General features: G+C 45.1%; 1 protein-coding gene across 1 annotated transcript in view; it reads right to left on the bottom strand.

Moving 5' to 3' along the window:
• si:ch73-335l21.1 (insulin receptor substrate 1-B) overlaps positions 1–13,243 on the bottom strand; it is a 40,680-nt gene that overhangs the window by 15,841 nt on the left and 11,596 nt on the right. Inside the window, 3 exon segments of the mRNA XM_026352395.1 lie at positions 9,362–10,169; positions 10,171–12,543; positions 12,833–13,134. Of these exon segments, the coding sequence (XP_026208180.1) occupies positions 9,362–10,169; positions 10,171–12,543; positions 12,833–13,134 (3,483 nt within the window).

The raw sequence follows: 13,243 nt of genomic DNA, 5'->3' as shown, positions 1-13,243 counted from the left end.
TCATTCATTCAGGCACAAACGCGGCTCGAATGCCCTGCTGAAAGATCCTAAATCTGCTTAACATAATTCTAAGAAGGAAACAGAGAAGTCTGGTGTGACAATAATACAAGAGCACAAACAAAAATCTGGTGGGCGACAGAGAAAAGACAGGAAGAGGAGAAGAAAGAGAGGTCTGGAGAGTGGAGGGAGGGAGGGATGTCGGAGCTGAGGGGCTTTGCTCGAACCAGAAAGACTAACAGAAAACAGTATTGACAGAAGAGACGAGGTGTGTGTGCATGTGTGTGTGTGTGTGTGTGTAGTTGTAGTGGAGGTAGAGCAGAGCCAGGTCAGTGAAGGTTACTTTACCCATTAGCTGAGGAGCTTTTGGCTGATCCACGCTTCTTGAAAGGTGACTGGCTCGGGTGATCTGTCTCAGCTTTTCCTCCCGACGCCAGCACGACCTTTGCGACTTGACAGATCTGTGTAATTTATGTGTTTTTGTCTGCAGGTCGACCAAACACGCAGAGACTTTAAATGTAACTGAAGAGCTTTGAACTGAAGGGCAAACAAATACAGGTGGCAATCGGATGCTTTTTTATCACATCCAGTGACAAGTTCAGTAGCGACAGTCCTCTCAGTGCTCTCCCTCTCTCTCTCTCGCACACACACACACTTAGTTTGTCCAGCGGCGCCTCTTTGACTGACCAAGCTGCCAATACAATTCATTCCCCGCTGCTGTGTTCTTGTCTGTGTGTGTTTGTGCCAAATGCATGTGAATAAGGCACTAGTCAGTCAAAACATGACTAGAGTACTGAACCATTAGCTGAGGTTTTACTACCTAATTACCTTTTGCTCAGCTGGGCAGCTCACCAGAAACACACACACACACACACACACAATTGAGATTCTGTTGAGGAGCCCTTAACCGAGCCAATTAACAACTGTGGACAAGGGTAACTAACCACAGCTGCTTGCAAACCCTGAACTTATCTAGACATTACCTGAAGACATTACAAGGACTGCTCACTATTACAATACCTACTATAAAATACAACTGTACGTGTTTGGGTTTCAGAGTTTGAGTTGCACAAAACCAAACATAACGTCCAGGCAGACGTCACCTTTATAAACCAAACAATCAGCAAAGCAGAGTATCAACAGATTAATCTCTGGAAAACTGATATTCTGCATCAACTGGGCTCTAATAGCGTTGAATCGGCTGTAATTTGTCGGACAGGTTGAGCGGTTACTTCACTTTACTTGTGAGGATGTGTCCGTTTCATCAAAGGAAACGACACCTGACCCCCGGTGGGTGTGTGGAATTACTGGTGTGTACACGTACGCACACACACCCTGTCCTATCAGTTGATCTGTCCCTCTTCAGACTTCATGTGATGTGCACAAGAATGAAGCCACTCAGGTCTTTTGCTTTCACCCTGACCTCGTGAAAATGCTGTCAAAGTCAAACACGTCATTTTTCCTGGTATCAGCAAGATTATAACACGTACAAAGATCTACGTGTGTGTGTGTGTGTGTGTAGTCTCTAAAAAACGGCCTGATCAAGGTCTTGGCAAGACAAGAGACTGAAAACAAAACCAGGCGGGTGATAACATGGTGGGAGAGAAGCAAAGAGAAGGAGACGGAGTGAAAAAAGAAGAAGAGACGTCAGAGGCAGCGAATGAATGAGTTTTTTCACCTAGGTAACAAACACAACACACGGCGCCCCTCGTTCGTCAAACATCAAACCATGCATGGCCACGAGGTCCAGCTCCTACTTTTCTTCCCAACTTTTCTGCTTTCTCCCCTTTTCGTATTCACTTAAGTTACGTTCTCTCATTACAATAGATCAATTCAACCAACAAACGCCTCAGAAACACTGAGATTTGAAGTGGTAGGAGCTGCTCAACATACAGTATATTTCCATTTTCAATATTATTTTAACAATTGTTATTAACTTTTTTATCTACAATGACTCAAAACAAGTTCATACTAAAAGGCCCATTTCCACCATATACTTACAGGAACTGAAGTCTAGAAACTTCACTGGGAGTAAAAGTCCTTTTGATTTACGTTTCCACACCAGCATAAACTTCTGGGAAGTTTTTTTTTTTTTAAATACTGTGAGTGTAAAATACTTTTCTGCCCTTAAGGACAGCATTGGTCACCCCTGCTGACAGGTATTTGACCAGTCATATAACCATATAGTCGCTGGACCTTCACACAGGACTACTACTGACCCGGGCCATTTTTTGGTTTGCTCCTGTGCTTCTACTGACTATTAAGGACACAGCGGAATTTAAAACTCTGTGACTGGATGCTTCATAAAATGCTCTTTAACACTGTGATCATGCATCTTGAGACATGTACTGGAGGTTTAATGACCATATAAGCTGTGGAGGGGGAACGCTCAGTTACCTCACACGATCTATGGATCTATTTATTTCAGTCACTTCACATGATTCCTCCCACGTCACAACTATATATCTTACACAATAAAAGAAAAAGGGGACTTTGCTTCAGTGTTTACTCCCAAATTCCACAGTAAATGTATGTTTTTCTAACACCACATTAATACAAATAAATCAACTGAATCCTTTCAGTCCTGTTTTCCTTCCTCACTCCCTTTTTCCCCTCCGTCTCCACCTCCCCGCTGCCTCTCAGCTCTAGAAAAAGCCTCATCCATTCTCTGCACTCCTCCAGCTTCAGTGTTTGAGAGTCAACAGTGCTTGATGAAAAGGCCTTTTCAGTGCCTGTTGAAATGAGACAAACAGCAATAGTATGAAAGCAGATGCAATGTGAAGGAGCGAGCGCCCCGACTGATCAGCGTTTTATTTAAAACCTGGTTTTCGCAGAAACAGGTTTGAAGGTTCAACAAGTGCATGGAGAGACCGCACGATGACAGAATTACACAATATCGAACACACCGGGGAGATTTAGTCTCTATTCATCCTGCGGAACCAAAACCTCGAGTTTCCTCTTCTCCTTTACACTTAAGTCAATAGTAGATTAGTCTGTGGTAGAGAGGACTTTAGGCAACGTCTGAAACAACACGCACGCAGATACACAACAGCAAGTCGCAACATCACCTCCCTGTGAAGCCATTTTTCTTGAAATAACACCATTAAATCCACTAATCAATAAGCTATCAAGAAGATGAAGCTGATTTTGTGCTGTTTGGATGTGGTGCCGAGCTACAGCGAACAGCTGATTGTATTACTGAACATTAAGCTGGTCAGGTAACTGATACCCCCCCAAAGACACATCTGATTGATTTAGTGCTACAGGTTGAGGCAGAACCATCCATCACCATTTGTCACGCTGTAAAACCATAGTTTCATTAACTTCAGGTTGAGGTTGTGATGCAAAGTACACACAGTATGTGCAGGTGTTGATTTCAGGCACATGTATTTATATAAATACTGCTGCTTATCGCTGTAAAAGAGCTGTAAAACCCTTCCTCGTAACATAATAAACTCCGCTGTGGTGTGATAAGCCTTCAAACTGATGGATATATTACTCAAACCAGCCTTTTCTGGACTAAATGCAGAGTACTGTTCAGGAACAGTCATGAGAGAAGGGCAAACATTTTATTTAGGAGCTTTTTGACTTGTTAGATGAACATGCCAACAGCTGTCCGGTCAAAATAAAGAGATTTAACACCAGCTGAACATCTTTCAACATGCACAACAAAACTCTCCAGTGGAAATAGTCCATGACAGCGTGTGATGTGACCATTCCCTGTACATTACAAACCTTTTTGCTCACACATCTTTGTAGAAACCTCCATACACAGCCAACAGCAGAATAAGGTAGTAAATGAGTGAAGAGAGTTTGAATTGTGGGACTGCACCGTGATCAGTGGTGTGTCAGCTTGATCATCCATTACAAAGCTGCATATGTGTGTCGGTATTTAACTCTGATTACTCCTCGAGCCCTTGGATTTGCCTAATTGGACGAGGCGAGGGCCTGTAATGAGACAATGCTGCTACAAGCAGATGACCTCAATACATGGTCTGTGGTTGAAGTCAAAACAGGGAACTATTAAGAGAGAGTCCTAGTGGACGGTGGGGGTATTACAACAAAAAACAACGAGTTACAGTCCAGCATTCATTTCTTTAAATATATCCACGAAAGAAAAGAAAAAAAAAAAACACGTCAGCCTTGGAGTCCTCTAAATGTGGGATGATGGATACACAACCTTCAGGACTCCATGAAAACCCAAATAGAGGAGAGTTGTTGCTGTGTGGTGCGCGAGTTTGGTGACTCCCTGAACAGACCACCCAAACAAAATCGACCAGACTTCAGAGAATGAAACGTCCTTGACTTCAACTAAAACAAACCTTCATAAAAAGGAAAAGGTCACCGGTGCTTTCTGTCCTCCTGCTTCTTCAAAAAACATTATTCAGAGAATGAAATATGTAAACGTGTGATGGAAATATTAGATAAACGGACATAAGGCTGAAGTTTACTCAAAGTAAAAAGGGAAAAGGAGTCGGGCCTCTCGGCTGTGCTTGCCATCTGGGGGAGAAACAGTTGTGAAATGCTGTAATTATGCTAATGAAAGAAAGTTGAGTTCGCACTGCGGAGAAATGTGAGCTAATTTCCAGCTTAATATGGATTATGTAATCATAAAAACGCAGGGGTGTACCTCCCACCTCGTCCTGCTTTTCATATCCATACAGTTGATTATACAACAGGCAAATACCGAGTCTGTAAGCTAATTAGTAGGTAAAATCTGATATTGTGAAATTGCTGTAACCAAACATGTTGCTGTTGGTCTCTTAATTTAATCTAAAGAAATTCACTATAAATGAATAAATGCTCAAAACTGCATCACCCGGGATTTTTGAAAGTTAAATACGACCTTTGCTTTTGTCCTCCACATGTTCTCCCTGCTGTTCCATATCTGTGGGCTTTTACACTCTGCATAAATATGAGCAGATCTTTGTGAGACTGACTCTACGGAGAAGACTGGAGCTCTGCCTCCCTCCAGAAAAAAAAAAAAAAAAAAAAACACATTTAAAAAACAACAACAAAAAAACGGCACAACAGATAAACAACTCAGCAGCACACGCACACACACACACACACACACACACACACACACACACACACACACACACACACACACACACACACACAGTGCCTTGAGGCTCACACTCTTTCAGGGTCATGTCCCATCCACGTGCTTGTGTTTTACATAACACTACTAGTGCTGTTCGTCTAACCTAGTGTTGGCCTGGATTACACCGTGTGTGTGTGTGTGTGTGTGTGTGTGTGTGTGTGTGTGTGTGTGTGTGTGTGTGTGTGTGTGTGTGTGTGCGTAGAGGACCCATCGTGAACTCATTATTTATTTTATGATTTAACAGCTGAGGGGTAACTCAGGTTTATTACAGTTTGTTACTTCACTTTTACTTCACAGTGAAATGACGCTGTTAGAAAGGTAAAATTATTACCTCATTGCAAAACTTTTGATTTAGACAAACTGAAGTTAGGATATGTGTTCATAACAAATTAAAATCTAAAATATATTTAAAATTGTAACCTAATAATGCAAAAATCATTCAACCAATCTTCTTTATATAGCCGAGGTTTTTCATTATCACCCTTCGTAGACAAACACTCGCTCACACATGCAGACAGGGAGTGAGAGTGACTTACACTTCACTCCTAATGTCTATACTTGACAGGATTTGGTTGCTAAAAGGACTTGGCTGTGTGTGTTTGAGCGCGAGGCCGCTCCACTGACTGATTTTGACTTTACTTTACTTTACGTCTTCCTGGCACAAATGACCTGGATCTTTGAGGAGGTGGGAATGTGACAACCTGCTGCCAACTAGGCCAAGCAGCCGATGAGCATTCCTCATAAAAGTACAAGCTACTGGGAACGTCGATGCCAAGTAGTTTTAGTTTCATTCTCATTTTAGTATTGTTTTTATATTTCTGGCCAGCGTTGTACATACCGATCCCGTTGGTCGGTTATGTATGTGTTTAGGCAACAGTAAACAAATATAACCGGCATAGCTTCTGTGAGCTCTCAAAGACAAGGGCAATAGTCATGTTATTTAGAATTTAAAGAAAACAAAGCGCAACTTTATTTAGATTTAATACTTCATGAGTGAAATATGAGCTGATATCACTTTTTGTTTATGTTGCTTTATGTCTGGAATTAACATACAAGGAGCTTCATCCTTTCGGGGGAAGCAGTGTGCGTCTCAGGAGATGAATTTTAAAAGACTACAGTTTATTTTGAGACTGGTGTAGACACCCCCCCTCCCTAATTGGGTGATAGGGGACAGCCGGAAGTGTGGATAATAAAATTCTCTCACATGCTTTTTTCCTGGAGGAGGCTGAGAGAGTGGTCGCTGATTTAATTTTAATTAACATTTTGTCCCGAAAGCCGCTCCACTTTCTAAACTAACGGGTCACTGCGTTCTGCTTAAGGTCGCGACACTCCTCCATTGTGTGGGAAACGCAAACACACACACACATACACAGATCCACACAGAGAAGTGAAATATACACATCGCGGTCACCGTCTCTCTCACACTCTGGCTGAACTTGATGCTCATAAAATGCAGACACATCAACACACACATTCACATTTTCCAGGGCAGACACACAGGCCTTAAAATGTGTGTCGCGAGGACAAAAATACATACATCACACATCACATTTCTGCATGGTAGCTGATACATTTGATCTCATTTTATTTCTAAAAAGACATTAATTGGAGCGACTTTCCCCCTATTATCTGAATCCTGAGAGGCTATTTTTACATATTACATAACACATAACCACTGTCCAAAAGGATTGTTTTTGGCACTTGTCCCACTACTGATGTTCAATTTTAGCCTTTGGCTCTCTGTGCCAAAAGTACGCACCCCAGAGACATACAGTCTTTTCCTATACAAGCCGGTGCCTGTTTAGGGAAGAAAAAAAAATCTCCCTGTAATTATAGCGGATCACAATTCTTATAAAAGCACTCAGTAGCCACATAGACAAGATAATTAATCGTTTCTAAACTGTATTTTTGTTGTAGAAAAGCACAGATCAGTCGTCATGTACCATCTCTGCATTTCTGCTTTTCATTTTTGTTTTTGTGTCGTTGACTCCGAGCGCCGTCTGCCCTACAGCGCACATCCTGAACTCCGTTTTAAGTGCTTCTGCAAGTGTTTAAAACGCTGGGGCGCAGCGCGATGTGAAAAAGGAGGAGGACAAAAGGCGTAAAAACAAGAGAGGTTTTGATGGAAAAATGTTGAACAATAGTATGTGTAGTGAACAGAAGGGAGGGAAGGAATTTCAAAAATCCATGTGCCTGGATGGCAAATGAGGACAGACACTGTGGAGAACGAAGTATGGGGACAAGTAGTTAAGCAGAAAAACAAAGATACAAAGACAACAATAAAGGAGGAAGAAGTATAAAAAGGGTCAAGAAAGAAACATGGAAAAGAGACAAATTATAGACTGCATGGAAAACAGTTTCAGGAGAGTCCACTAGTCCTGGGGTTTGGCCCTGCTGAGGCCCGCCAGCCCACCGTGGCAAAAACACTCAAACAAAAGGATCATTTATTGGAGGAGGAAAGAGGGGGAGGAGGAATAGATGGATGAAAGGAGGGGGAAACACTGTACAGAGGCATTTGAGAGCTGTATGAGTGAAACACTGGCCCCATCTCAACATTCACAGCCAATGTGTAACGTTCCTCCCCACACTGTCCCGCTGACGTACTCAGCAACCAGAGCCCATACAGTCCCACTGTGGCAGCCGTTCTATTTAAAAACCCACCCAACAACACCGCCTGCTTCCTGCAGGAATACCTCCATTCCCCAATAAAAACCAACACGGCGACTTATGGATGCAGGCTCATGGTTCGTTTCCATCTGCAGAAGTTATGAAAACCAACTGTTGAGCTCAGCCGCTCTACGCTCACCGCAAGATCCCATGATGAATTTTCACTAATGCCTTAAATTCTTCATTAAATCCAAAACGTGAAGCCGAGCTATGAAATGTTTACCACAAAAACGCTGGGGGTTTAAATCGAACACAACCTGCGGTGCAAATTGTGTGGAAGCTTGCAGGGCTACATAAACAACAAGGCCTGGCAGGATGCATTCATCACAAGAGCCCCACTGTGCAAGGTTAAGTAAGACTACTGAGTGTTTTACTGATGCATATAAATCCACATCTCCATTTAAATGCAGCTCTATCTGCTTAAACTGCAGGCGACCATTTCTTAATGGGCCAATTTGGTGCAGACAGTAGCTCAAAGAGAATTGTTTTTCTATGAGGAAACGTCTCACAGTGACCTAGTTGAGGCATTGTTTAGCTGTGGTGGTATCCCACAGCTAGAAAAGGGTCTTAAGACAGTGGGAAGAAATGTAAATACAATGAAAACTCAACATGTGCCCTCACTGACCTCCCTTGCTAACAAAAAAGTGTGACGCTGCACAGTTGCAGCACTGCAGATTTGCAGTATGTGTGATATGGAAGCATGCAAATAAATATCATTCTTGCACTATTCTTCCAAAGTATTAGCATGTAAATGTATTTAAGTTCATAATGGTTTATGTAAGAAAAAAGTAAAGTAAGAAATCAGAGATTTCCGCTATAATTATGCAACAGAAACATTTGCCTTAATATTATTTTTATAGCCGAATTTAAATTAATGCCTACTTTAATTCATAAAATCACTTTAAAGAATGATGACACAATAATCGCTTTTATCCCCCGCTACTTTCTTGTGTTCATGTCACATTGGAGGCTCAAAGTTCAATTTTATTGAACTTGCAAGTTCAGCGTGATGAGAGGTTTGCAAAAGCACTCCTCTCTGAAAAACAACACCTCCGTGAAAACTGCTGGATACTGCTGCTTGACGAATGCAACACGTCCCATGAATTTGAACCTAAACACCAAACAGAAAACCTGCGGAGGTGGTGATGTAGTACTGAGAATGCTTAAAATGTCATAAAGCCTTTACGATCAATATTTGTTGATCCCATATCCCTATAGGTTGTTTGGCTTTTTACACTTTACATAATCACATCAGGTAGCATATGTAGATTGGTCTTAAGAAAGTCCCTGACAAGAAAATCAATGTACAAATTGTGAGGCCAGCTGATGTACATATTGTGGGTTCATAGTATGGATTGGAGTCTAACCCGGCGCCAGGTGAAGTTTGATTAAACCACAGATGGAAAAGGTGACGGTACTTCATTGGATTACGTATTGTTTTCAGAATTATTTGAGAGCAGAGGCAGGAAGAGAAAAACAGAAGAGGACAATGTGAGTTGAAGAGTGTGTTTGTGTGACGGGAAACCTAAAGCAGCATGATCCTGAACACAGTCCAATGAACATATTTTGAAATAAAGTTTTAAAAAGTACCTGTTCCCTCTTTGTTTCCATTCTGATGCGTCCGCAGCTCCTCTGATTTGTAAAAATCAATGCTGGCGTACGTGTTGAGGCTGGAGCTGCTGCTACTGCTGCTGCCAACTGCTGCGCCCACTCCCACTCCCCCGACACCAGAACCTCCACCCAGCACAGAGAAGAGCCGAGAAGAAGTCTGACTACCTGATTGTCCATCTAGACTCAAATGGGGGCTCTCTTTGTTGGCCAAGTCCAAGTCAATATAGTTTAGGCCTTGCTCTGTGGATGAAGTGGGATTGGACTGCTGCTGTCCAGGAAGGGGGAACTGAGTAGGGGTATCAGTCACAGCACCGTTCCCCCACAGCATGCTTTCAAAGCCAAGCCGACGGGCCACCGCCTGGGCGTGTTCTGGAAAGAGGGAGGCGGTGGAAGAAGAGGAAGTAGAGGTAGAGGCAGGGAGGGAAGGCGGGGCAAGGAACGTTTCTGAGCAGTGTCGTCTGCGTCCTTGGGGGTCAGCCCGGATAACTTTAGCCCCATGATCTAGGTTGAGTCCTGGTTTGGCTAGAGGGAAATCTAGACCCCGTGATAGTACTGGAACAGTCCTTGTGGGGGAAGGGGTTTGAGGGGAGACATTTGATGATGGCCTAGGGGCAGTGTTGTTATTCAAGCTAAAGGCCATCTCTGTGTAGTCGCCACAGGATGTAGGGGACTCAGACTGCGTCACTGATGGCACACTTTCTCTGCTTTTCCTAACAGGGGCATCAGCCACTTCCACAGCCTCTTCATGAGGGCTAGTACTATCTTCATCACAGACTTTTGGGGGCATGAGCAAGAGTTGGAGGCGTGGGAGGGGTGTGAAAAGAGGGGAAAACTAATGGGGTAAGGGAGAGGGGCGAGGGGGATAGAGAAGGGCCGAGGTCCATGTTGACATACTCTGAGGCAGCTGGGGGAGTTATGGGGGCAGAGGGGCTACGGGAGATGGGGATAAAGTTTCCTAAGCAAGAAGTTGGCCTGTGTTGAGGATGGTAAGTGCTTGAGCTGTGAGGCAGTGATAAACCATGCCTAAGACCCCTGCCGCGCCCTCTTCCAACCCCAGGCTGACTGTACTCCTCCCCCTTAAATTCAATGCTTACATACTCTCCAGGGCTCTTAGGTTCTGGGGGCAAAGGATTCTCACGCACCCTAGGAAGGGTGTTAGCCTTGGACACATCAACAAACAGGCTCACTGGTCTGCTTCTAGTATGGCTACCCTGCTTGGACAGCCCACCAGAACCCCGTTTCTGTTGAAGCTTACTCCCATCTTTGGAATTTGGAGTTCCCCCAGTCATGGTGCTCCCTGCCTGAGTGGCTCGGTCTTCATTCTCCCCAAGGCTTTCACTACTTGCTGAGCTGGAGGAGTATGAGGATGAGGAGAGCGACAGGTGGCATCCACCCACTGAATTTCCGGCTGCTGGTTGCTCCTGATGATTTCCTGCAGTCCTACTATTTCCTCTATTGCTACTTCCATTGGGCCTCCTGCCTCGTCCAGGCCCATCATCAAAGTGTCCAGCAGAGGGGTTATGTTTGTATGACCTTGGAAGGGAATAGTAAGAATACACCATTTTGGGGACTTGCTGGTGAGAACTAGTCTCCAAATGACCGCTGTGCTCAGGAGGTGGGGGGCTGCCATTTACAGAACGTGCACTGATTGGAGACATGTTCATATAATCACTGCCTGCCCTGCTGTCTGCACTGCCACTGCCCACCCAGGCCCCTCCGGAGAGACCTCCACGTTGGTCGGGGGAACAGCTGCTATTGGGGGACATTATCATATAACCATCAGAAGTTGGTGGCCGAATCTGCTGTGGAGGGGACACACTGCTGTTGGGGGTCATGGCCATGTAATCATCAGCAGGTTTAGAATCTGAGTCTGGGACTGAGACAGCCAATGACTGGGACAGGGATACTGGAGGCTGAGTGACCCCAGGCAGCATGGACATATACCCATTATCCATACCCACATCTACACTACTACTTGCTCCACCACCACCTTCACTTTTGAACTCCCCTGACACATCCAGGTACCCTCCTCCTCCGCCTACTGACCCAACACCCGTGACAGATTCCCTCTGTGTGGAGGAGGAGGTGGAAGTGAAGGATTCCCGGCTTGTGCTTCTTGACATGATAGCATAATCAGCTGAATCTTCATCTGCTGGTTCCTCAGCTCTGCGCTGACGTGGGGCCAGCCTCTCCAGGGCCATAGGTGGTAAGGAGGCCCGCTTGCTCAGTAGCCTACGCTCAGCTTCACATTCACGGCTGGAGGAGCGGCGCAGCACTCTCCTGGATGGGGGCTGAGAACCACAGACTGCTGTTCCTGATGCTGGCAGGCAGCTGGATATGAAACTCCCTTGATTACTGCTGCCACCACCACCACTACCACGTTGGCCCATCAGGATATAGTTGGCTCCCTCCTCCCCAAGGGACTGGCTGCCGACACTATCAACAGAGCTTCCAGGAAGACTTGGGGAGGGGAGGAGTGTGTGATCCCCAGGACTAGAGCCATACTCATCTGAAGAGCCATAGTCACTGGGTGAGCCTGAGACAGAGGCGCGATGGGAAGCGACATGACTGTAGGCACCAGACCCTGGACCAGCACTAACAGAAGATGTTACACCTCCAAATTCAGAGCCATGCCCAGAGCTAGATGAGAGGCTTGGTGCTGTGGAGGGTGTTGGGGTAGAGATTGAGCGCATCAACCCAAGAGGAGTTTTGCCAGCTGTGGTGGAGCCTGAACGGACTGACTTTGAACTGAGGATTGGGGTGGTGGAGCAGGAGCCATTGGTGGAGGGGCTGGAGCTAGGCCCTTGAAGCAGTGGGGTTCCTGTTGTCCCATCCTCTCCCTTAGCCCCATCACTGGCTGTGCGAGATCTTGGGAAGCTATGCCGTGGGGTGGGAGAAGCACTAGCACTGGTGCCTCCCGCTCCACCGTTAGACCCTCCAGGTGGCTCAGTTCGGGGTCGGCGGGTGAAGCCCACCTGGCTGGGAGGAGGGTTTGGATGGTGGCGGCGTGAGGGAACGCTGATAGGATTAGAAGCAGTAGCTCCTCCTCCAGGGCCAGAGTTTGACTGAGATTTGCTACGTTGGCGAAACTCCTCACTCAGTGCCTTCATGGCCTCTAGCAGGGTTTCATGCATGTTCTGAGCCACCACTGAATCATCCACCTAAAGAATTGCACAGAAAACATAAACCTGGTGATTTCTGGAAAAAAAAAACATTTTTGTTGCAATTAAATTTGTTTCATGTATTTGCATGAGGACAGCTGAAATACCGGATTTTTTCTATTTTATTCCATTCATGACTTTCTCTTAAGAAAAATGTATCTACCTGAGCTAAACTGTAATAGTAAGTAACTGCAGTTTCTTTCATTCAGTTGATTATAGGCTCTTTACCAAAATGTGGAATTTGAGGGTAAAACTGTCAACATAAGTGGATTACAGATTACAAGCTCACCTGCATCCAAAACTCGCCTGGGCCTGTCACAGCAGAGCGTCCCACCTCAACAAAGAAGAAATTTTCTGAATGGCCGCAGCGCCGGACATTCATAAGCTGCAGCACCACGGCAGCGGCATCAGAGTTGAGCTTGACAAAGTTGACTGTCTTGTCAGTCAGGCAAAGGCGGTAGATTCCCACCAAGTTCTTGGCCTGACCCAGGCCTTTGGGCCACACCTTCACCTGCCATACCTCTTTGAATGCAGGACCTGGATTAGGCACCCCATAGTCCCCCGCTGCACCGCTGTCAGTGGGGTTCTTACCTGTAGGGCCAAAAAGAGATAGAGATTAAAATGTTGGATAGAAGAAAAAGAATAGAAATAGACTAGTGGCAAGTACAACTGCTGCAACAAAGGACTGACATACCTTTCA

The sequence above is a fragment of the Anabas testudineus genome, chromosome 18 (assembly GCF_900324465.2).
Source record: "Anabas testudineus chromosome 18, fAnaTes1.2, whole genome shotgun sequence".
Taxonomy (NCBI): domain Eukaryota; kingdom Metazoa; phylum Chordata; class Actinopteri; order Anabantiformes; family Anabantidae; genus Anabas; species Anabas testudineus.
The sequence above is the reverse complement of the archived record's forward strand: the minus strand, read 5'-3'. Positions and strand labels throughout refer to the sequence as shown.